Source organism: Rhamphochromis longiceps, linkage group LG5 (genome assembly GCF_057381845.1).
Source record: "Rhamphochromis longiceps isolate RC_006_pf linkage group LG5, R_longiceps_female_GT1.1, whole genome shotgun sequence".
Taxonomy (NCBI): Eukaryota; Metazoa; Chordata; class Actinopteri; order Cichliformes; family Cichlidae; genus Rhamphochromis; species Rhamphochromis longiceps.
Genome location: NC_140561.1, coordinates 18,939,868 through 18,966,410, shown reverse-complemented (window position 1 = coordinate 18,966,410; position 26,543 = coordinate 18,939,868). Strand labels below are relative to the sequence as shown.

General features: G+C 39.4%; 1 protein-coding gene across 2 annotated transcripts; it reads left to right on the top strand.

Moving 5' to 3' along the window:
* Positions 1-789: 789 nt before the first annotated feature.
* On the top strand, positions 790-24,900 carry LOC146669769 (growth/differentiation factor 11-like). Of its 2 annotated transcripts, none has more exons than XM_085406335.1 (3): positions 790-1,974; positions 14,336-14,709; positions 21,191-24,900. In XM_085406335.1, the coding sequence occupies exons 1-3, from the start codon at positions 1,560-1,562 to the stop codon at positions 21,569-21,571; spliced, it is 1,170 nt and encodes a 389-aa protein (XP_085262461.1). In that variant the 5' UTR covers positions 790-1,559; the 3' UTR covers positions 21,572-24,900. The 2 variants fall into 2 exon arrangements, with proteins under 2 accessions (XP_085262461.1, XP_085262462.1); XM_085406336.1 differs by having other exon boundaries at positions 792-1,974; positions 21,194-24,900.
* Positions 24,901-26,543: the final 1,643 nt, after the last annotated feature.

The following is a 26,543-nucleotide window of genomic DNA, read 5'->3' as shown; positions in this document are numbered from 1 at the left end:
AGAATCCTCAGTTCTTTAGTAATGGATGAAATGTACCTAACCAATAGAGTTCCTGCTTTAGAGTGCAGCTCCTGAAGGTGAATTTTACAAAACACAGCCTCCAATGAACAGAGAGGCTCGCAGCTTTGAGACGAGACCTGCAGTCGCAACTATGTTTTTCTCCAGCAGATGTCGGTGTGGTCGCACAGGCTGCTCATCGCTCAAAGAGGTGGTGCTGCAAAACTTTTAGCCTATTTTGGAAGAATAAAGATTTAACTTACCCCCCCTCCAATGATATACATATGAAAATATGTATATGAGCGTGGTTCTTGGGCACCATTTAGATAACATTCTCACATGTTTATATATCGTTGGATGATGTTTCAGGAAAGATTGAAATTCCACAGCTCACTATAATTGCATGCGTCACTTGCTCATTAGTTCATATACTGATTGGTACAAATGGCATTCACACGGGTCTGTGTATACTAATGAGTCCATCTACGTTATAATTGAGAGCTTACAGACGTGCTGCTGCTTAATGGCTCAAAAGTCTCCGAGGTGTAGGGTTATTAAACATAATCTATCAAAATCATGATCAGCCTTTATGAATGCACCCTTGTACATGTGGAGCTATTATTTTTCAAGGAAAACGTGAGTGTGTCCTTTCTTATTGGTTTCAATGAAAACTTTCACTTTCATTTTGAAGAGCCTTACAAGAATATATCTAAATAATCTGCATAATACCATCTGGTCTAGTTACATGATAAATTCTTATCTTCGAGTTACCAGTTTAATTACACCATAAATGCTATGTGCACGCTTCGAGATTGGCTGTGGTAAATTTGCGAGAAATCCATTTAGCTTTTTTCTTTTTGATTTTTCTTTTTAAATTGGCACCATTGAACATTTAACCTATTTTAAAAAAAAAACCACAAAAAAAAAACATGCGTAGTGAGCAGTTTGCCATCATCCTAATAACCTAATTGGGCTATAGGTTATCTCTAATGGGAGACATTGTTTGTGCACTGTAAAAACATTTATACTCTCTTAACGGTGCGCACACCCTCCCTTCCTCTGTCCCTCTTGACTTGGTGACAGACCTAAAAGCCTTTTGTTGCAATCTTAGCCAATGGAGGCGGATTACGACATCGGGCAGCTGAGATATATAAAGAGCGCCTTTTTGACCGTACTTGCACATTTTTCAGTGACACCTCTGCACATACTCACACATCCGTGGACTAAAATTGTACAGAAAACAACAATTAGCTTATACTGCACGTGAGCAGGCTATGCATTCACCAGGCATTTAACTTTCAATCAAAGGAGCTTGTACCGACACCCTCTGCGCGCACTTTTTTTGTTAAAAGAAAAAAAAAGAAAAAGAAAGAATATTACAAAAAGAGAAACTTCGGGGTGATCGTATTGGATTAGATGCATGTCACTTATTCTTTGCCGTTTGTAGGCTAAGACGAGGAGCGGCGCAGATTCGAGAGACGGGATCTAACGGAATAAAGTGCGTAAAAAACAAGCTAAGGAAGGGGAGGAAAAGTTGCGTTTTCTGTTGTCCACGCATCGTCATGCCGAGGTACAACTTCTTACTGTGCTTGATGGTGCTCATCTCCTTGGGACAGTCGGGGAGCGATGAGCCCAATCTGCTGCTGCCTCCTGCCAGCGAGACGCCCACGGATGCCGGGCTATCTCTGCTGGACGAGGACGCCGGTTCTCACGAGTGTTCCGCTTGTGTTTGGAGGGAGCAGAGCAAAGTGCTGAGACTGGAGACCATCAAGTCCCAGATCCTGAGCAAACTGCGTCTGAAGCAGGCGCCCAACATCAGCCGGGAGGTGGTCAATCAGCTGCTGCCCAAGGCGCCCCCGCTCCAGCAGCTTCTGGACCATCACGACTTCCAGGGAGATGCTTCGTCCCAGGATGAGTTTATGGAGGAGGATGAGTACCACGCCACCACGGAGTCCGTGATTACTATGGCCTCTGAGCGTGAGTAATAGTTTACAACCTAACAATGATATTGTCTCCAAATGCGTCATGCGCGTAATTGCGGAGCAGTATAGGTTCAAGTGGCTCAGGCCTGCTGCGGGGACAGTCGGTGACCTAACCTACTCTTAGTGATTGAGATTAAAGGAAACTAACTGGCAAAATTAGACAGCTGTCAAAAAGAGGGGATAATGTGTGAAACTGATAAATCAATAACTGGTAGCACAAAGAACCTCATCACTCTGAACGGACAGCGCCAATATGGCTTGATTGACTTTTGTCTTCTTGACGATGATGATGATGAAGCAGAGTGTTTAATATTTAGCTGCTGGACTCCTAGCTGTCACGTTTAAACTCTCCATTTCTCCCATAACGTTTTAAGAACACGAGGCATGGCAGAGCCGTTTGAATGTCAAGTGCATTATTAATGATAATGCAGCATTTGGCTGGCAGTTGCATCACTTTATCCTTTAATGTCTTCCTTTGCATAAAGACCTTAAATTCTGGAGTTATCACATCTCGAGGCCCTCTGATTATTGTCCTCTAACAATTTGCTTGCCCTCCCATTGTTTCCCATAAATCCACAGATAAACCACAGGCAGGCCCCCTCTGAGACATTTTATAAAATTACTTTTGAACCCTGGCAGCTGTGCTCTATCGCTCTTTTATAGGAGGCTCTACCGGTTCCCCTGCTGTTCATCGCAGTGAGAAAAAGTGTGTCCAAAAAGCTGCTATTGTTCGCCTCATGCAGCGGCCCCCCTCGGCCGCACTTGCCTTTTAAATGCGAAGTTTATAGGCGCAGCTCGTTTTCTTTTTTTTTCACCAAGAGTACACAAAGACAGAGAATCACTTAGGGTCGAGGGGAGTGTGTGACCTTTTCCTGGTGAAGCGCCGGGTTCAACAACATTTACACACGTAATATATTCTGCACAAGGCGGATGAAACACTCTGCAAATAATCCTTTTTTTTCACTCCCTGGTTGAACAAAGACCTATATATGTGTGTGTGTGTGTGTGTGTGTGTGTGTGTGTGTGTGTGTGTGTGTGTGTGTGTGTGTGTGTGTGTGTGTGTGTGTGTGTGTGTGTGTGTTTACTGCCACTCACCTGTAATGGAAAGCACCACCTGTCTTTGTCATTATAAAAACAAAAAAACATTAACTCAAATGTCAGCTATTGAAATGTCCTCTAAATTGCTCTATTTCAATGCAAGTTAGAGGAGGCCATATGTGCTGTTTAGTTCTCACATTATTAACATTATTTTGAACCTCAGACATCCTTCAAGTTTTCTGTTTGCGTTGATTGTTGTAACTCATAAAAAGGATATCAGTGCACAGATGATGTCTTACCGCAGGTGAAAGATTTGATTTGATTTCAAACTGCTTAATATAAGCAGCAGTTCATAAATACGTGAGTGCGGTCCCTGTTTCCCCTTTTGTTACCTGCTCACAAACACATGTAGAGTGTATTTGGTTTGTTATTGTTACCTCTCTGATTGGCTGATTAAGAAATCTCACATTCGACTGCATTGCTGACACACTCAATGTACGTTCTGGGAAACACAGTGACTTCAAATTATATTTTTACCCCCGGTTTCCATCCTCTGCACTACCTCACACGCATACATATTCTGTTTCTAATGCACACACACACACACACACACACACACACACACACACACACACACACACACACACACAGTGCAAAGGGATTTGATATCTCATCAAGCCAGAAAAAGGCATTGTGTGAGCTTATTGCGCATTTCTGACAGCCCCACAGTGGCTGATTGACATTACTGCTGAATCTGTCATGTTAGGGAGCAGCACTTCCCCTCTCATCTGTTTGCCTCATCTCTTTACGTCAGCTACCCTGTTTTTTTATCATCAGCTCAGTCTCTCTCTCTCTCTCTGTATTCCCCCTCACACCCGCCTCCACCTTCTTCCCCGTTAGCCCCCTCTCTCCTTCCTCTTTTTTCCCCCCCGGTACTCATGGAAGAATTGAGAGAATGAGCGCATCTCCTTTGCCTGTGGCGCCTTAGTGATCCCACAGGATTAAAAGTGCCCTTTTCTGTCTCTCTGATAGAAGGAAGACTTCAAACACTATTCCCTGTGCACCTCGAACCCAATCACCCTTTCACAGTCGTGCACACTGCCTTTGATTGGGCCACGGGGGTTCACACAGTACATACTGAACTGGACTTGTGCCAGAGTTGCTTCTTAGTATTCACTCAAGGTACGTGGGTGCCGCAGTGGGGGTTGAGAGGGTCCATGCTTCCTGGTCTGTAATTACTATGAAATTTCATGGAAAAGTACATCTATTTATATCATAGTGCGGCACTTTATGTACTGAAACATCTCCCCTCTGTACAGCGTGCTGTTTAGGTAAACCGCTCCGCTTGTTTCCCTCACAGAAAAAGTGACTCGGCTTTGATTAGCGTGTCAGAGAATCTTTATTAACAAATGCATGCATGTGTATCTACGTGTGAGCTGCTCTATTTGTGTTCCTATTTGTTGATTTATGTGTCTAATTGTGTGTATTTTGGGGCTTGGTTTGTTTTGCCCAAGGTGGGGTGAGGATTTGACCCCACTAGTCTCTCATTTGTCACCTGTCCAAAAAACCTTCAGTCCAGACCTTCCTCTGCCACCGGCAACCTCCTCTTTCTTTTTTTTTCTCCCCTTTTCTTCTTCTGTATGTCTTAATGCTAATTTGGCACACTTTATGACTTCTGCCAGCCAGTAGAAAACACCAGAAGAAGCATTACAGTAATTGCTCAGACAGTTACTGCACTTCATTTACTGCAATAGACTTAAAGGCCACAAGAAAGTTATTGTACTGCTGGTCATTCTTTAGATTTAGTGAATGTCTTTTCTTTGCTGCAAAGAGTCTTTTTTTCAGCTTATGGATATATTAGTGTGTCCAAAATGTGAGAAATGACTGGCAGTTTGCAGCAAAACACTTAAACCATTAGTGGGACGAGCACTTAAGGTTTAGAAGAACTCAAGACCACCACATTGAATGCATCCTTAAATAGCACTTTCACTTTTAAACTATTTTATCCCGACGTTTTGTTCAGTAAATAGTAGAGGCCTACATTATGCCATTTTATGCTGGCATTGTTATGTAATCCTATTCAGGTGAACCACATTCAGCCAGCATGAGCATCGGTTTACACAACTCTCGATTAAAGAGAGACATCCACACGCATGTCGAGGTATGCATGTGCCATTTTCCACATGTGCACGCTTGTGTAGACACACAGGGTGCCCACACACACCTACTCACACAGTCACACACACACTCCAGAGAAAAGTTCTCCTATTGACAAAAAGGGTCACAGAGTTCACAGCTATGTGATATATTGGAAGAGGAGACTATTAACCTCATCAGGTCTCTTTCTTTGGCAGCAAAGACGAACCGGTAGTAACTTGAACACTTATCCCCCCACCACACACACACACACACACACACACACACACACACACACACACACACACACACACACACACACACACACACACAAACAAGTCTTTTATAGTGTTGACCCTATAAAAGGGTCATTTCCTGAAGGTGCAGGAACCATAAAAATTAAGAGGGAGAGCGCTAAAAGGACAGAGCACCAGCAGCCGGACTGTCTTCAACTCACTGGTCAGTGTTTGCTGGAAGTTGATGACTATGTGAGGTTTTTATAGATATAGTCTCAGTTTGACGATGACACCTGTTCTCCTTGTGTAGTTGCTGGCATCAGTTCAGGGAAAGATAAACTTTGGTGTTTGAATTGTTTGGGCGCTGAGGCATGAGCGGTTTGTTTAAAAAGGAGTAAAAACTTAAGACACGTCCGTACGACTGTAGAAATTGCACAACGTACCGTCAACTTTATGGCTAATAAAATTTCAAAGGGACCAAAGTCTATTAATACGGGGACAAAATTTCCCCAGGACCTCAGGAATCTCACTCCTTCCACCCTCCTTCCTCTATTCCCACGCTCCTGTGTACCAGTCCCTGCAGCTGGCTTTTCCCCCCTGGCATTTGGAAATATACCACCTTCATCAATAATACAAGAAGAATGGATGTAAGACCGCATTAATCCATGTTTGAAGACACTACTGCACATACATATTTCCTCCTGCTGCTTTTTCAGCTGGTGTGTGTATCGCTGCTGAGTTCCTTGTTGCTTCTTTAAAGGGTTTCAGAGAGGGAGCTGGAGAAAGGTGCACCGTGGCTCATGCTATGGCTCTGGTGGGGAGGCGGAGGGAAGAAGAGAGCAAGTCCACAGGGAGCAACAAGCAGCCCAATCTTATCCTAAAGGGACAGAAATAATGGAAGGGTTTTATAGGTACAATTAAAAAGACCTGAAACAGATGTTACGTTCCACTAATAAACGAAATAATTACTTTGGACCAGTAATTAAGGCCTATATAGGGACGCGAGGGAGGAGGAGGAAAAGGGGAGTGAAAAGATAAAACGGAGCTCATTGAGGGGATTATTGTTGATGAATGTGTTCAGGCTCTGTGTGGTGATGTGTGAGGAGGTGCTGAGGATCAGTTTATGGAAGAGTCCATTAAATCTAAGGCATTTAAGCAAACGAAATGCTGCGTGGGCGCAACGTTGGATCCCACGAGGGAGCCAGTATGTTGGAAAGAGGCACAATTAACAGTGGATTACCTCATTATTATCTGCATGAAAATTTAATCAGCCTCTTTTCTGCGGCAAAAGAGAGCAGCTTCGTACCGTATTTATCACCTGTGGTTGTATTTCTCCTCACCATACCCACATCACCCGAGGACATTCATTATGAAAGTTGTGAAAATGCATGGTTTGAGTAATTTCTTTAGGGACGAGGGCCAAGTTTGATTTATATAATGTACAGCAGAATTGGATAAAGAGAAGCTCATGAAGGGAACTATGGCCATATTATGTTGATTATAACTGAGGAAAAGAGGGAAAAAAGCTTCCTCAAGGGAGGTTTGGCACAATCTGGCCACACTGACTTTGCCTTTTAGAGAAAACTCTTGGCTCAGGCTCTGACAGATTTGGGTGGCCTCAGGGATTTTTCTCAGTAGCTTAGTGAGTTCGAACTTGCAGGCAGAAGTGTTTGCATTTTGTTTAAACAGTTGACATGAATGTGTAAGGGGTAGCAGCTAAGGAGGGATGAGTTTTAAGAACAAAGGAGATTCATATTTCAGGCTGCCGGAGCTGCTGATCGGTCAGTGCGTGTTTGATTGTGTAACATATTTATATGAAACATTTGATTTCAATTTTAAAAGACTTCACATAGTGTTTCAACATGAAGTTTTTAAAAATTCACAAGACACTTAGTGTAGAAGTTCAAAAGAGGTCAGTGAGAGTTTGCTTGTGTAATATCTGCTAAAAGTTTGAATGGCTTTGTCTGTGCATTCACATAAGATGAAAGATAAATGAGGATGTCGTCTGCATAATTATGAAACGTGATTTCATTATTTCAGCAGGCATCTAAAGTGACATAATAAATCTGAGCCAGTGGCTGAAAATTTGATGAATTCTCACCTCGATTCCTTGCAGCAGTAGCCCTGGCTTTGTTATGTAATCCAGCAACAATTACATGTTGCTGGTTGAAGGGTGGGAAGCTGCTGACAGATTGTAACTTGTAGCTATTTATTTTTACTTTTGTTAACATTACCAACCAAAAAAAAAAAAATTGGAAGCAACACAAAATGTTTCATAATTTGTTTTGGATGAATGATTAAGATTATTGTAAATGGAGATTAAAACTGGTGTTGTTGGGTCTGAATGGTGGATGTACTGGTGAATAGTGATATACTGTAGATCTCAGGGCTTGAACTGGCATGTAAGAGTCCAGTTCACCCCACTGGACACCTTTGGAAAGTATGAAAGTTTCTGAGAAATCAGTCATTAATATTATTTTAAAAATTAATTCTAATATTATTATTGTTCATATAGGTATTTCTTTCTCCTACAGTAGTTCAAATTATAAAAATTTAAAATGTTTTCTGCCTTTTCACTATAATCTTTAAATAATAATATGTAATGATTGTAGATTAAATGATTGCACAAAAACTGAGAGATGTGCATCATTTGTTTTCTAAACAGCAAAAATTATATTTTCCGTTATTAACCAAGTGGGGCAAAGCGTGTGTCTTCATTTGTGCTCATGTTTTCAGTTTTGCTTTGCTTTTAAATATCAGCTGTGGCTCAGGTGAACATTTTCAGAATCCAGATTTTCTGAGGGCGGTTTTTCAAATATAAACATACATTTTGATGCAGTGGTTTAATTTCCCATCAAACTGAGCTGTAAGTGCATCACAAACCGCTGCTACGTATCGTTTTCTCACAGCATGTCAGGTGCATTGGAATGAAAAGAGTAACATTGACAATAACTACGAATAATGTATTTTTGTACTATCAGAAAAATAATCTCTAATATCTGAGCTAATATCTGTATTTTGCAGGCTTTGCAGTGGAAGATTTCTGGTGTCTGTTTGTAGTCTGCTTGTAGTCCAAAGAGTGTTGACCAATCAAATTTGAGCAGATTTGGCAAACAGTCTGCATGACAGCATTATACGTGCCAAAATAAAATCTCAGTCAGATGAAAAGATCATTTTTAGTGGCTTTTTAAAATTTTCACCTCAAACACTAAGTGTTAGACCACCTGTGCACCTTCCTGTCCTAGTCAAGAAATATATAGAGCACTAAAGTAGACAGATCACTCCACTGCAGGGACTAAACCCTAATAACTCAGCCTGCACACACACAGTCCCTCTAACTGTGAAGAGTTTAACACCAAATGCACAACCTACTAATGTATGGTTCTCGTTTTATGCCTGTTTTTGTCAGAGAGAGAAAGCACCACCTATTACATGAAGTAGTCTGGTCTAGATAAGCCAAACCAAGCTTAGAGCTGTACCTGGTTCCAGCTCTGGTTTCATGGATCTGCATTAGTGTCATTCTCTGTTTTGTTTTGTTTTTCTTTCCAGCAACTTTCTGTGTCACGGTTATTTCTAGCTATCCAGATATATGGGGCAATTTGGAAAAGTTTCATGCAATGTTTTAAAAAATGAAAAATATTGCTACACTTAATTTCATTGAGAAGCAACAACCAGAATACGCTAGGCTGTAGTTATACTATGGCTGTAGCATGTGGTATCACTTGTAGCAGAGAGATTTAGACAATAAATCCTAAAAAAAAAATAAAATAAAATAAAATCTGTAAGTAGTTCACAGGTGATTTTATCCTTCCCCGTTCCATCGTGTAGTTCAGTGATACATCCCTGCTGAAGAACTCTTAAACAGTAATCTTACACAAGAAATTTCAGATTGTTTTGAGATAATAATGTCTGTAAACCTGATGAATATCCACCTGACTGACATATTTTTGGGGTAGCTGCAGTGAAAAGTTTGAGCTGAAGCACACTCTCAACATTTTATGTGAATAATGTGAGACATTAATAAACAGGAAGTTAAAGGTCTAGAATAGCGCTGTGTGAGTACTTCTGATTGGTAGTTTTTTGTTTTTTTTAAAAAAGGTTGGCTAAAGTTTCACATAAAAGTTTTTTGTTTGGTTTTGTTTTTTGCTCTTTGGGTCATTTTAGCTCAACTAGGAAAATTTGCTCTGACTTTCCTTGGAAGTTAAATGTGTTGTTGTATAGAAATGAGTACTGTGCATGACAGTTGGGGGAATTTAATACCTGCAAATTCTTTTTTTTTTTATTATTTTATGGCTCTGTGTCTATTAAACTAAATAATCATCTGATATTTTAGTGTTCATTCTCACTTAAGTCTGATAGCAATTTTTAAAAAATGCCTTTGAGTCAATTAAAACCCTCTACTTGCTTGTGTAACGCATGAGAAAAGTTTTGCATTTAACAAAGCAGAACATTGTCCTGTGGCTTTAATGTCCTGCATGTATGTGTGGCTGCACACAAACACAAGCAGTGAGAACCGGGCGTGCTCCGTGCTGTCCAGCTGTCCACCTTATTGCTGTTCTCAATGCGCACTCGCTCTCCCCATCCTTCTGCCCAGCAGCCGTGCCCCTTCACTACAAACATGTGAAACTCCAAAAAAACAATGAGTTTTACTGTGTTTGCTGAGGGCAGTTGGTTTGGAGCTGGTGTATGTTGTGCATTTATGTGTGGCTGCATGTTTCCATGTGTGTGTGTTCACTGAGCTAGAACAGGGTGCATTAGGAGGTGTCTTTTGTTGCTCCTGGGGGGCTACTGTGCTCAGTCCTAATAGGAGTCTTGTGCCTGCCGTTGTCCCCGGGAAGGGCTTCTGAATGAGGGGGTCTAACTTTACACACATACACACACACAAGTACGCACACACATCCTCCATCCTCAGCTCGAGCTCGGCCTCCCCCACCACCCTCTCCTTTCCCCTGGGACTGGCCGAGAAACAAAGAGGGAGCGGGGCTGGGGTGGGATGGGATGTTTGAGGGGGTGCACTGTGGCCCCTGTCTTATTAGAAGGGTCGTGAACGTGTCACGATGATTAATATGCCGAGGTGCGCAGGGATACCCTAGAGTCACATTTATTCAACACGAAGGCTCCCAAACACACACTCACTACAAAATGGCACATTTGCATTTCCCATTAAGAAAAGAAAATATAGATATATATGCAAATGAAACTCCTATCTAGGGTCATACTATTATGCATTATCCATGTGGACATTAACAATAGGTGACCATTTCTCTCACCACCACATCTGAGCCGCGTACTTCCACCTGATTGGTGTAATCTGCTGCACAGCTAGGCGTCATTGCAATTTCCAATGCAAGTTAGGAAAGGATATAAACAGTTTATGAACTTTGGTCAAACTATGTGGTTATTCACTATTAAAAAAGTTGTTTCTTTGCTTTATTTGACAAGGAACATTTTTGACTGATTTAAAAAATAAATTTAAGATATATAACAGATAAGTTCACATTGAGGCATACTGTGTATGTGACTGAGTGGACAGGTTGCCACAACAAAACAGTAGAAACCTTTGTAATATATATATATATATATATATATATATATATATATATATATATATATATATATATATATATATATATATATATATATATACGGACATATATACATATATGTATAAATACATGTATGTATAAAATCTATCCTTCTACTGTAGGTGCATTCCTCGGTCTCATATTACTTATTCATTGTATAACTACACCCTAACTTTCCCTCTCCATCTGTTTTCAACAGCTTACCCGGCTCAGTTCTCATCCATCCCTCAGGAACGTCACTGTGTTCACTTATTAAAAGCATTTAAATGGGCGAGAACTGTATGAAAACTGACAGATGGCATGCTGAATAAACCCTTATATTCTATAAGGCTCCTCTTACATGCATGTATAGGAGGCTAGCCATGGAACACAGGTACCCAGGGAGTCCACCAGATGTTTGATAGGCTCACCTGCAGGCCCGCTGCGTGTTGGCAGTAAAATCCATGCGCTACATATGCTGCAATTATACCACAGGGAAATAAAGCGCTATAATAATGAAGCAGGCAGGAAACATGAGGAGGAAAATCAAACAAACCTGGTTTCCTTTGCAAAAACACAGTCTCTTTCTTTCCGTCTTTAATTTGGATTTCAGTTTGAATAAAATGAGATGAGTGCTCTTACTGTAAAGTAATTAGTTTCTACTTTTCATCTTCAGTTTAGCTGACGAGAGAGGTGTTTGTGCTCCAGTAGGTGGTGCTGGAAAATTGCGCAGGAAATTAAGCCATAAAAACAGTCTCTCCATAAAATTATAAGCTTTTCAACAGCGGTTACTTCAGGTGGAAGGATTAAATGTCCCACCGCTTTTTTTCTGGATCTTTACAAGCTAGACCTGCTCGTTTTGCACACGTGGAGCACTCTGGCAAGGCGTGGGATGTAATTAAGCTGCAGGCATTCATCCTCCATGGTTTTCCTCTGACTTGTGCACTAACAGGATCCATAAAGGCACAAATTGATTTCACCTATCAATGCAGTCATTGTTTAACATGACGTAGCTCATATGTTGTGCATGTGTGTTTAATAACCGGGGACCTCGCTGGATCACGGCGTGCAGGCCCTGCTTCTCGGATTACTCTGCTTGAGAAACTGACCATTTCATCCCCTCAGCATTTGTTGGATTTTTCTCACAAAGGCGATGAAATGTGTTTGCAAAGGAAGTGCTGGTGTATTCACGTCCTCATCTGCAGTGACTCAAAACAACAAAAAGTATTAATCACAAGCAAATTTGCAGAATAATTCATTACCAGTTTTGTGCTGATGAGCAAACACAACACCACCCACGTTAATTGCTGTGACCCCAGCAACCCCCCAAAAGGAACATTGTTTGTCCAGCGTGAGACACTGTATAATTTACACTCACTAATGACTTGGAAATACAGGCTGAAGGACCACGTCTGTCCCTAACTTGGCTCTTATTCAATGCTTGCCTTGGACTCTTCTAATGGACAGTCCATTTGTACCTCAGTGAATTCTTATCCCTCAATGCATGCCCATAATTAAATTGCAGTGTCCTCTCCTGGTTTGATAAACAATTCACTATTGGCTGCAGAATCTCCACCCTAATCAAAACAACAACAAAGTGATTCAGCGTTGTTATGTGTGCGCCTGAGGTTTCCAACGATTCTCTGGTGAAAAGGCGTGACGTGAAGAAAGACATATTACTATTGCCAAAGGGTTGACCTTGACCTTCAAACTCAATCTGGCTGTTAGAGCTGCCCCTCCCCAGCACCCCTGAGATGTAAAGAGGCTGACAGGTTTGACCCCTGATCCCATTTCTTAACTAGGCTGAGGTTCCAAATAACCTTTTGACCCAGGAAGCAGGTTGCCTGAGCAACCTCAGATTTAGCAATGATTGACAAGTTGATACAGTTTTTTTTTTCTTTTTTAAAAAGATGGACAACCGCAACTCCTAAAAGTGCAGAATCTGTAGTTTTAATTTGTCCGATTTGCTCGGAGATAATGGACAGTTTAAATAATCTATTGTACTCTCGGCACATTATTATGCCAAATAAGTACAGAATAAATTTCCCTTAGTAAATGAATGCTTTACATGGAAATGAATGAACGAATTCAATGGATGGACGTGTCATTATATCAGATGGAGGTCTATGTAAATGACCATGTGCAGATCTGACATGTGGTGCAAATCACCAAAACACCAGAGCCCGCCCGAGATCATGACAGGAATAAATCTGGCTCTTTAAGGGGACGCCTTGTGTTCTGTGACATAACCCTTAATCCAGACCCCAAATACATTAGTAATAAAGGGACCCACTCGGAAAAAAAAGAAACCTTGAAATGTTTTAGTTTTGCTAGTTAAATGCAGGGGTGGGCCATTTCATTATGAGTGACCCAGGGGAATCTAAGGTTACCATCTGTCCACTGGCCACCATTACAGATTCTTGTTTTTATATGCAAATGTATCTGTTTTCCAACCTTAATGTAATCACACATGTAACTGAATAGATAACTGACAGCCTTCAAGCAGACAGGCTGAGGATGGCTGTCAGTTTACTACAGACATGCTGCTTTTATTAAAATAAATGTTAGGGGGGGTTTTGTTTTGTTTTTTAACATTGTCATGCTGTAAAATGAACACCAGGTATCTCTCTCGGTTTAGATCACACTGTTTCTGTAAATTATGGGCACTTTTCCAGGTGTTTACAATCTAACATAGTAACTATAGTTTTCCCCAAAGAACCTACAAACTATTACATCTAGAATAAGAAGTATCCTTTCAAGAGTGCAACCCTTTTTAACTAATTCAGTGCTTCTGTTTATTTGTGCCATGCAGGCCTATCACAGTCGTTGGCTTTATGATCCATTACAAAGCATGAAGTAGTGCATATGTGCTTTCTGATGCCTTCACAATGCACTGTTTATTTTTATATTAGAGAGGAGAAAATCCCACTTTTACTGAAGCTTCTGTTTTCCTCTGAGTATTCATGAAAGCTGTTCTGAAACAGTAGAGAAAGAAAGCTGCAGAGTGATGCTGCAGATTCTCCTAATTAATTAATTCTTTGTTATCTTCTAAAGACCTCACATGACTCAGTTGGAAGGATGCCTTTTGTTTATTAGCAGCATATGAACAGAGCGTGCTGGTTTGTCCTTTTGATGATGATGGCGATTTTGCATTTGTACATCCAAAACACTGACCATTAAATTGCTACTACTTTATTTATTTATTTGTCTGTTGTTTTAGAAAAGATGATGATGAAAACGAAAAACCATGCGATTAGAGGTGGAAAACCAGAATAAATATGAGTACTTTTTTGCATTTAGATTAAAATGCAAACACTCTTAATGCTGGTGAAACGACTGTCCACGTGTGCTTCAATAAATCTGACTCTCCTCTGTTTCACAGCGGAGCCTCTGGTGCAGGTGAATGGAAAGCCCAGCTGCTGCTTCTTCAAGTTCAGCCCCAAACTGATGTTCACCAAGGTGCTGAAGGCCCAGCTGTGGGTGTATCTGCGACCGCTGCAGCAGACCTCCACCGTCTACCTGCAGATCCTGCGACTAAAGCCAGTCACAGAGCAGGGCAGCCGCCACATACGCATCCGCTCCCTGAAGATAGAGCTCAATTCCAGGGTCGGCCACTGGCAAAGTATTGACTTTAAGCACGTGCTGCAGAACTGGTTCAAACAGCCCCACACTAACTGGGGGATCGACATCAACGCCTTTGACGAGAGTGGCAATGACCTGGCAGTTACCTCACTGCGACCTGGGGAGGAGGGACTGGTAAGGACCCTCAGACCTGTCCCTGGGATGGGGAGGGAAATCACTTTGTGCACATGCAAATTCAGATTTTATTCAAAGAAGGCAATTAGAAGATCATATTATTAGTCGATAAGTTGGTGTTAATAATCGAACAAAAAAGTGAAAGAAAAAGCTTGAAGGCAGTAATCCTGTGCATCATTTCTGTCTCTCCACATATTTTTACTTCTACAATAAACTCTTTGAAGCATGTAGAGTAAAATTTATACACAAAATATACCAGTCGCTAGTGAGGAGCCACTACAGCTATGCCGTGTTTTTTTAATGATCCCCTTCCAAGTTTTACATATATTGTAATATTGTTTCCTAATATCAGATTAACATCAAGTACAACATCAGGATAAACATCCTGAGCAGACTGTAAAATAAAATAAAATAAAATAAAAACATGTGGTATCACAGAGACAAAAAAATGACAAGTATATTTTAAAATATACAATAATGAGATAGGAAGAAAACACAGGGGTGTCTAAGCGGACGAAATTGGAGGTCCACAAAAAGGGGAGTGTATAATGCTAAAATCTAGAAAAACTGGGCTGACGACAGTGAGACAGTGATAGGTAATTATATTTTGTAACTTTATTAATAGTAAAGCCTGATTTTAATAGGCTCTAAGACTCTAGAACAACTAAACAGCAACCTGAGCTCAAACATTACAGTACAACTAAAGCTCAGCATTACTTTAATGAAAGAAACACCAAAACATGCGGCAAAAACTTTAAGCAGTAAAAAACAAATAAATCCAAAATGCCCAAAAAAAATCCAAAACAACACAAAACTACCAGACCTTGAATATACCTCCTTACATTAAGAAATATCTGCAACCGCTCTGCAGCGGGTAGAACGGTTTTTGGTTGTTGTTTTTTTGTGAATCTGCATTAATTTTAAATCAAACAGAAAATCCTCGCCATGCAATCATAACATCGCAGTGAACTGCTGAAGGCCTTTGATGCTTTACTCCTGAGTTCCCCTACGTATTTTCTGTATGATTTCAAACTGTATTTAAATCATATCTATACTGGTAAATCTGGGTTCTGAAAACAGCCGTGACCACTCGAACGCAGCTGTTTCAGATCGGCCACCATATTATGGATATCAACAAAGTCTAATGACGTCTAATGATACAAAAAGTTCTTTCTGCGCAAAATACTTTTCAGAAAATCTGATTTTTATTCCTTTAGTTTTAGGTAGAAATCTTTTTTTTTTCACTTTCTTAAAGATAACAACACCAGTTAAAGGACTACTCCATTTAAAAATGATCCTGCTAGGACGAAAACATGTTTATTTGCAATGGTTCACCTTGGGGAAAATGTGAAAACTTTAAGTAATTAAGACTAATTTTTACCCAGTGTTCCTTTGAATACTTGGGATTTTTTTCCACACTGCAAGTATGCTTCACTTTTTTCAATGCTAAACCTCTGATGTAATGGATGGAGCTGCTTCAACCTTAAACCTCAAAGGAAAACTCATGAACCATTAGTCTAGTTAGCAATCCCAGAGTTACTGCAACTGACAGTTACAACATCCCTGTTGGATTATGTAGGCCATCTATCCTGGTTAAGCAACACCAAATATTTACCAAGTGATTATTTGGGTCAGCTCTTCACAACACGTATCAGGGGTCAGCTCTGGTGTCTTGGCCAATAAATCGCTGCCTTCTGAGCACACAGCAGTGTGCTATATTATTCTTGGTAACCCAAGAAAAAGGAAAAGATCAAAAAGACATGCAAGTGTACAAAAATAAAACAAAACACAACAAGAAAGAAAGTCAAACTCTGCTTCTTCCTGATCCTCTGGGTCTTTTTTCTACAACAAAAGCCCTAAAGGCCAGGCTGACATGGTCTCACCCCAACAGCCTTTCAGCTTATTTCCTCTTTTCAGTGTGCTCGAGCCCAGCTGGAATCACTGTGAGGAGAAGAAGGCTTTGTAAAACAAACATGATGGAGTAAAATATTTGATGTGCTTGCCTCTGCCCAAAGGTCAAGGTTATGGTAGCCTGCAGATGACCTCTTGGGTCATGAATCAAACCAAGCGTACAGAGTCAGCTATCGATGTTTGAATAGACCAGTTTCTCTCAAAGCCCATGGAGTCAGTGCTCAAATGGAAAGTTGTGTTTCCTATTCAAAGCTGACAAATTAATTCATACATTTTAGTTAATTATGAAATGACTATTCAATTTAATTCTTTTTCTTTTCTTTTTATACTTACAAGTGTGGTTTCTTTGTATTCTTTGTACTCAGAGTTCAGTAGAAAAAGAGTTAGGGGCTGAAATGCTTGCCGTGTGAGCGAAGTGCTATGAAATCCATTTTGTTTCGTTAAAGTAGATCAAAGTCTTTGTAGAGAAAATATATTTGCTCTTACATTATTTAGTATCAGAGATTTCTACTTTCCCATCAGATCCTTTGCACACAGATGTCCAGATCACCACATGAATATTAATGATGGAGTTATAAACCGTATGTCACAGCATTGTAAATGTTTCATTTACGATAGAGTCAAGAGCCCATATGGTTTGTTAGATGAATTGAGCACCTGACATGGCACAAAGCTTACAGAATCTGCAACTGTCGTACAGGGACATGCTATTTGTACAATTACTAGACTTTTATTTCAGATATCAATTTCTTATTTTAGCACAGATATTACTAGTAACAATCATTAAAGTGCCTCAGTAAGACAGTATGACAATTGACAGTAAGTCATCACTGTATGTATACAGCACTCATCTTTATCAAGGATTTTATGATATATCTGTTATTTCTTCTGTGATTTTTAGGCTACATTTGTAACTCTTCTAATGCTCATCATGTTGCTATAACAAAGTGCAAATACTTCGTTACTGTGCTTAAGTAGAATTTTGGGGTATCTGTATCTGTACTCCCTACATTTTCAAACAAGTATCTGTACTTTCTACTCCTTACATTTGCAAAACAGACTCATTACTTATGGTTTTGACAGATTTGAGGGAAATTATTATTTCATGTCACTGCGAGCCCTAGAACATCAAACCAATCTGAGCCTTAACAGCAACACATGAAAAGCAGTCCTGTTAGTCTATTAATCACTAGAGGATGTCGCATAAAAAGAGACAAAAGAGGTAAAACCACGTGTTATAATCAGGGGTTAAACTGTTTGTGTCCAGTTTTTTACAGCTGCTGTATTTCGCAGGGAGAGAAAAAAAGAGAGCTAACTTCACTCGGAGATGAAGAAAGAGAGGTTATATTTAAAAGTAAGGACTGCTCAGTGGTAGTCCTAGTGTTTTTAAAATAGGTATTGTGTCATTATGTTTTTTCAAATTGTGAGACCTGCTGCAATGCAGGTCTCTGAGGGAGACTAACTGTGTCATTTAAAGGTGGCATGAAAAAAAATCAGCAGTTTACTGCAGGATAAACAGATTAGTTTGCTGTACTCTGGTGGGTTCAAAGTAAAGAACAGTGTGTGTAACTGGTGCACAGTGGCTGTGGTGCTCATGGTCAGCGTTAGGTTACATCAAGTGTAGCAGAGATGAATTTGAAATTAAGCTGATGATGTTAAGACCCATAAAGACAAACATAAAGACTGTCATTGTAGAGAATGAAAATAGGCCAGGACAACTCATCTGCTTACATCTGGTTCAATTCAGTTGTGTAAATCCACAAGAAGCAGTAACACTCAGAGCAGTAGCAGACTAGATCAGCTGAAAACAGCCTGTACATTAAGAAAATCCAATAGAGCTCTCAATAGAAATTATTGAGAGTCATGAGTCCCTTTCCCGATGGCGAGCCATTAGAACTGATTTTAGGGTTCCTCCACATGCTGAATCACACTTTAACCTCTTCCTTACTCATTTTCATTTTAGTACTGATAGTCTGTGCTTCTACTTAAGTACAAAATGTCTTTACTTTTGCCACCTCTGCAAATAACTACTCTGAAGTCACTTTGGTGGGTTTTTGTACTTAACTCACTGAATCCATTTTGTGGTGGATTGAGTTGGTGTGATTATTGGTGTCTTTATTTAAAATGCACTGACTGCCCCCTCCCTTGCATGAGGTGAGATGTTTGCAAAGGTTTTGGACATATATATTGTGCAGGTAAAGATAATAATATTCATTCAACATTTACAGACATGTATAAAATCTTGGCCATAGCTTACAAATCTGAAGCTGCACTCTCTCTAAAGGGCAGCAGGAGGCGACACCTTAGGTTGAAAAATGCATTGATGATATTCTGATCTCAGTCAGTGGCTTTAAATCTTATTTGTAATATAGATGTTTTAGATTATGAATCCTTTTAGAGTGAAACAGAAGATTAAGCAAGTAAGGGTGGGCCGATTCTCTGCCTGCAGCACCCTGCCTGTCTATGTCAGACTCTTTATTTGTTCTCAGTTCAAGATAATAAAGAAATAGTTCAGGATTTTAGAAAAGAAGTTATTTTTTATTACCAAAGTTTGATTATAATATTTACAGTATTGAGAATATGAAGCTGCTGCAGTTTAGCCTAGTGCAAAGATTGGAAGAAGGGAGAAACAGTTAGTCAGGCTTATTCCAGAAACAGATGTCCAAGGATGCTGATTAAAACACTGCTTTGTTCTTTAATTATGTTTTTTATTCCCACAAATAAATAGAGGAAATAAACTAGAACAGAAGTAAACTGTTTCATCACAAATAGCAGACAGGCGTAACGACTTCCCAAAGTGTGGTTTTCTTTGTGTGGTTGAATATGCACTGCACAAAAATGACGTGTGGATGGATAAAATGTTCTAATCAGAGCTGAAGAAAGAAAGATTTGGTTGATTGTAAGAATCCAGTTGATGAATGGTGCAATTCCTATAATACATAGAAAATCCCAACAATCAGATAACTGCCTATGAGCAAACACTTGATAACAGTGAGAAAGAAAAACTTGGTTTTAACAGGACGAAACCTCCAGCAAAGCCGGGCTCAGGGAGGGGGAGCCATCTGGTGCAACTGTTTGGGGGTGTGGGTAGAAAGACAGGACAAAAGACACACACAGAGAGCCGGAGTTTGAAATTATTACTAATGATTACATTATTAAATTCAGAGTGTAGAAGAAATGCTCCGTGCATTATGTGGAACTAAGGGAGAATTTTTTTTATAATTTTTATCAGAATGTAAAAGCAGGAAATTAGAGGTCATCCAGGTCTATATGTCTTTAAGACATGTCTGTAGTTTAACTAATTGGTGTATGTCATCTGCCTTCATGTATAGATAAAGCTGGGTGTCATCTGCATAGCATTAAAAATGTATGCTATATCTTCTAACAATACTGCCCAAGAGAAGCATATATAATGCAAAAACATTCTCCATTCACATGAAAAAAAATAAAATAAAATAAAATAAAATAAAATAGATATGATTCATTTAGAAGTATATTCGAAATATCAGTTATCATTGCTGTATGGTAATAGGTTAAAACAGTTGGTTGCTGTCCAGCTAGACTGACTGAGATGAGTTAAAACAGTTAATAGCACTAACCCCCAGTCACACAGGGCAAGAGTTGGTTTTACAGTACCTGGCAACCACCAGGTATTGTGGTTGCCAGGTAAAATGAGCATTCCCCAACCAGTTGTGAATTGTTGCTGGCAGTTGATGGCTAAAGCCACAATCATGTAGGCAACTTTTTCTTTGAAGGCAAAACTTCTTTATTTCTGATAGTGTCACACTTTTTACGATTTCACAAGAACTTGTACAGTAGCTGGACAGTTTTTGTAAGCCCTTCACTTCCATTCAAAGTATGATGGCAACTATATGCTAGCTATCAAAGCAATCACAGGGAACCTTTTGTCAACACCAATGACTGGTGGTTTCCATGGACGATTCTCTAGTCCTGATTGACTGGTGCTCTATTCATTTTACCCTACATTATCACATATTCAACATGGTTGACAAGACAATGTGGTTTTTACTTGCAACAGCGAAAACCACACGGAAATGTCAGTATGGGCCCGCTCCTTGTCATTCTGCATATCTATTGGTTACACAAATCTACATTACAAGGTGAAGCTTGACCTCAGCTGGCACATTCTGCTCTGCTTTTTTCAACACTGTGACAAACCATCATTGCACAGCACAGGACATAGAAAAGAATCGCTTCTAGGGTTCTTGCATTCTATGTGAAAGGCCTTAAAGATCATCAACCATCTGTCATCTTGAAATCTGACAAATCCAAGTCTGCTTTACCCATGTCTAGTGGTTAGTATGCCCTGTTACTGGAACATTTGATTTCCTTGACTCATTATACCACCAAAATGTAAGAGTTTAAAAGAAACACATACGAGACACACTAAATTCTCAGACCAAAATGTTGAAAATAACTGATGTTATCTAAATGTTTGCATTAGCCAATTGTCAGTTTATTGTATTTTCCTTTGCTGTCATGTCTCTGCTGTTGTTCTCTTATAACCACCTCTTTCTTTTTGTCCTGCCCCTCCTCCCCCTGATTCCAGCAGCCGTTTCTGGAGGTGAAGGTTCTTGAGACAACCAAACGTTCTCGGAGAAACCTCGGCCTGGACTGCGATGAGCACTCCACTGAGTCTCGCTGCTGTCGCTACCCTCTAACTGTGGACTTTGAGGCGTTCGGCTGGGATTGGATCATTGCCCCTAAACGCTACAAAGCGAACTACTGCTCTGGCCAGTGCGAGTACATGTTCATGCAGAAATACCCGCACACCCACCTGGTGCAGCACGCCAACCCGCGAGGCTCCGCGGGGCCCTGCTGCACCCCAACCAAGATGTCTCCCATTAACATGCTCTACTTCAATGACAAGCAGCAGATCATTCACGGCAAGATTCCAGGGATGGTGGTGGATCGATGTGGCTGCTCTTAGGCTGCTGGAGGAAGCACATTTGTGTAAAGCCCACATTAAACCACCTGAAACCCTTTCTGAGCTCTCCCCTGGCACCAGAACCCACTCCTCGGCACCAGATTTCACTTCTGCTCAGCCACAAAAGCATTCCACTGGGTTTCCATTTGTCCAGTAATTAAACTGATTCTAACTGTACAAAAAAGTTATAAATGAAATAAGAATCAAAACAGAACTGAGTGATGGAAATACCATACATTATGAATGATTTAAAGAGGCTGTACTTGTGGAGCAGCTTTCGAAAGTGGTAAATGAGGCGCTATAGGACATATGTTAGTTTTGTGGGTTTTTAAAATATTTTTTTAATGACATCTTTGTGAAATATCCAGGTTAGTGGATTGAAATGACAGGAGACAGGAGTATTTACACTTTTAAGAGCAATTCCAGTTTTGAGGTGAGTTCGCAAATACTTCATTCCACAAATGCGTTTACTTCCAGTGTGATAAAAATGTTCTCAAAGGGGCATTATCAAAATTATTTTGCAATCCATCACTTTAACAAAAGCTCAGAAACAAAAACAAACACGATGTGAATAGGTTTAACTTCTGGACGTACCATTAGAGGAAATCCAAAATCTTCCTAAGAGTATTAGAGATATCCAAAAAAAAAAGAAACAAACAAACAAACAAAGAAAATAAAACTGCACCCTCTTTTAATGTGTATTACCTGAGTTTGACATTTTCAAGTATCTCCAAAATCTCTCCACGGCAACTTTGATTTGTTTTGTTTGTTTGTTTGTTTTTAGATTTTTGTAATTAAATATTAAGAAAGGGTTATACAGATGGTCCATAACATGTTATGTAATATGTAATTTGGCCTCTGTAATGAGAGAGGCTTTCAAATCAAACCCTTAGGATGTGATTCAAGTTCAGCCTTAATTTAAGGGGTTTAACAAAAGTATGGCGTTAACTGTTTAGGAGCTATTTTCATATATAGTTCCCCATTTTCAGTGGTTTAAAATTAACTGCATAAATTATTATAGTTTAAATATAAGAATTGTTTTAATAGTTGAATTTTTGAATTGAACTATTGTTTGAATAGTTGAATACTAAAATGCAGTCTACAGTAAAAGCTACCCTCTGAGATGCATGCTCTACTGCAGTGATGGGGAACTCCAGGCCTCAAGAGCTGATGTCCTACAGGTTTTAGGGCTCACCCTGGGTCAACACACCTGAATCTAATGGTCAGTTCATTACCAGGCATCTGGAGAACTTCAAGACATGTTGAGGAGGTAATTTAGCCATTTAAATCAGCTGAGTTGGATCAAGGACACATCTAAAACCTGCAGTCCGTAAATTGTCCAATTACTTTTGAGCCTTTGAAAGCTATGGAAACTATGGGTATGAGAACTATGATAAAAATGAATGAATTCCTAAACAATTAATTAATATCCTGAACTTCAATCACATCTTGCTTGTTTTATTTAAAATCCATTGCAGTGGTGTAAAGGGGCAAAAATCTAAAAACCATCTTAGTCCAAAAATCTATGGACCTAACTTTACTAGTTCAGCTCCACATTTAAAAACAGATACATAAACTCAGTATTGCTGTTAACCATTTGGCAAAAAAGAGTTTACCTTGCACACTGAAGTCTAAAGAAAAACTGAAATCCAGATGCACCAAGTTATTCAGTACTGTTTTGGGGAGAAGGAAGAGGGCAGGCTTTGCCTTTTTTTTTGTTTTTTTTGTTTTTTTTGTTTTGTTTTTAATTTATCCAACAAAGGAAAATCTCGTTCAGCTTTTGCAGTAAATGTTTAAAACAGAGAGTTAAATGCACTGTTTTATAACTTGAAGAGGCTCGGGACTGAATATGTAATAAAAATAAAAAAAATAACAAAACAACAAAATGCATACCCTGAAATAAAAGACTCAATGCTCACTATGTCCTAAGTGAATAATTGAGCTGAAATTAACACAAACCACGATTACAGTTTTATCACTTTAAGTTTACATTTCTTTTTGTGCAGTGTTTGTGGTAGATGCATTACTCCTGACACACCAGTTCATGCTTCTTCTTTTTTTTTTTTTTGCTAGTTTCAGAATGGATAAAAATACAAATGCAAAAGTGCAGTAATGTACTAAGACATTTTAGCTTTTATGATTTACAGCAAAGAAAACAAACAAAAAAAAGATAATTTAACTCAACCACTGATTTTAGCTTCGAAAACATATTTGACTGCATTTTGAAATGCCCCCATCCACATCAACCTCAACTGTATCATCGCTGTCATAATGGGAAAAAAAAGTATTTGTTAGTGCTTGAACGCAGAGTAGAATTAGTATGCTTGAAGCTTGTCTTTGTCTCCTGGGTATCAAAGCAAAGATATCCTTTTGTTATAAACGAAAGCACTATGCTGTTGGATAAAGGAAGAGCCTTCTGACATTATATATAAATGATATATGTATATATTAAAAAAAAAGAGGGGTACAAAAACCTTTTTGGGGGCACTCTACCTTACCAACAATAAATTTTGCACTATGGGACGTTCATGGCGTGAGGAGGTAAGTGTTGTGTTTTACCAAGCACAAGAGAGCTTGTACAGTATAGGTTAAAAAAAAAAAAAAGAAACTATTCAAGCTTCTGGTGATGAACCATAAACTAGCGAGGTTATCACTTCTTTTGGATGCCATCACACTTTCCTGACTTTGTCTGAAGCGGGGGCCTGTCCATACACTCACAGATCTCTATCAAATCTTGAACCTGGATGTACTGTAGCAGCGGCCTGAAAGGCCTCCACGCCCGCTTTGGCTGATAAGTCTTGTGCGTAATAAGTGTCTGGATCAATGACTGTAGAATGCTTTAACTGGAAAAGGCCCGCCCATCAACTTTAACCTGTCACCGCATTAGAGAGACTTCATTCTTTTGACGTAAAAAAAAAATGAGTCGAGTGTCTTACGTAGAAGTTTGGGGGGGATTTTATATTTTTTGGTTTTGTTTGTTTGCTTTTGCCTTTGTGTGTGTTTTAAGTGAAAGCACCCATGTAAGAATGGGAGGAGTACCCAGGGACTGTTAGCCAAAGTAGAGAATGACATGTTGTGTGCTGTAACTTTTATAATTGCAGGAATATGCTAGAAAATTTCAAAGGGAGGGAAAAAAGTTGGTTTAGGGGCAGTGGTTGGGTTAAAAAAAAAAAGAAAAAGCTGGTCCATTTTTATTTATTAATATTAAATACAATGCATTTCAAAGTCTGTCTACCTCACGTTAGCCTAAAAATTTGCTATCAGTTTATCAGAAACTTTTACTCATAAGAACATCCCCACCCCCACCCCAACCTTCCAAAAACAGATGAAAACCACAGGGTCCCCTTGCTCTCAGGTTCAGATTGAGTTATTGACAGAGTGACTGATGGTACCAGTTCTGGTAACGCGTGGTCAAAATATTAACTATGGTTAACGCTGTTGAGAAGTTACATTTTGAATTTTAGTCTTTGTATACTGGTATATGTAAGAGGGGTTTTTTTTCCATATAATTATATGAGAGTAAGAAATGTAAATACCAACCCAAATGTTGACATTTATGATGTTTTGGACAGGTTCACCGCTTCTAATGTTTTTCTCTCTTTCCCTCTTCATCCCTCTGTTCTTTGTGTAGTTAAAGAAAAAGAAAAATCACCCCACGTTTGTAGTTCTATGGTTGTGCATATGAGTAACTGTTCAATTATTTTTGCCTTTTGTTGTTTATTTACTGTCATTTTTCTTTTGTACAATAAATCATTTATTTAGCTTATGCTGCTTTTGTTGTTCTTAAGGTTTGCATCTGCGCAAATGGGAAACTTCGGACCACGCAGAATAAAATGAACTAGTTCACAATCAAAGTCCACGCTTTAAAATACAGAACCAAGTTCACAAACTAAAAATGAATTAGTCCACCTGCATGTTTTAGCTATTCTTTTTCAAAAGAACCTCAACCTGCCATCCTAAATACTCTATTTTCTCTTCAAAAATGAAATAAATTACTGTTTACTACTATAGAATCACAGAAAGATAAATGCAAAGAAATGTACAAAACACAGTCTTTCAATTTTACATTTTTATGTATCAGGACATAATAATGATCCAGCCCTTAGCAGCTCTTACAATTATGTAAATACACTACAGTAAGAAAGATCATTCAGAAGTGGAAAACATTCAGTTTCAGGGAAACTGCAAAAAATCCAAGAGCTACAGGCCTCAGTTAGCATCTTAAATATTAAAGTTCATGACAGTACAGTTCAAACAGACTAAACAAGTATGGCTTACTTGAAAAGAAGAAAGCCTCCTTAATATAAAAACACCATGTCAGCATGGTTTTCAAAGCACTGCTCAGGTTTTGCATTTAAACAAACCACCAAACTTCTGGAACAGTCTCCTTTGGACAGACAAGAGAGTCGAGGTGTTTGATGCACAGTGCTGTATTTGGGGAAAACCAAACACAGCCTATCAGCACAAATACATCACATCACCAGTCAAGCACGGTGGTGGAGGGGGTGACGATTTGGGTTTGTTTAGCAGTCACAGGACCTGGGCACCTTGGAGTCATTAAGTCTGAAAGGCCATCTGTCCGACAGGCAAAGCTTGGGCAAAATTAGGTCAAGCAACAGGTCAATGATCCCAAACACACCAGCAAACCCATAACAGAATGACTGAAAAAGAAACAAATCAAGGTGCTGCAACAGCCCAATGTCCAGACCTCAACCTGATTGAGATGCTGTGAGAGAGCTGCAGATAAATCAGTGGTTACAACTCTCAATGAAAAAAAGCAACCTGGTACAGAAGAGAATAATGTGAGGGACTGATAGAGTCCCACAGAAAACAATTACTTCACATTATTGCTGCTAAAGATGGTGCTGCAAGCTACTGATTTTCACACATTGCTTCTGCATTTTAGCGTACTTTTTGTTAAAAAAATAATAATAATAAAATAAAATAAATAATGATGTGGTGTAAGATGTCATGT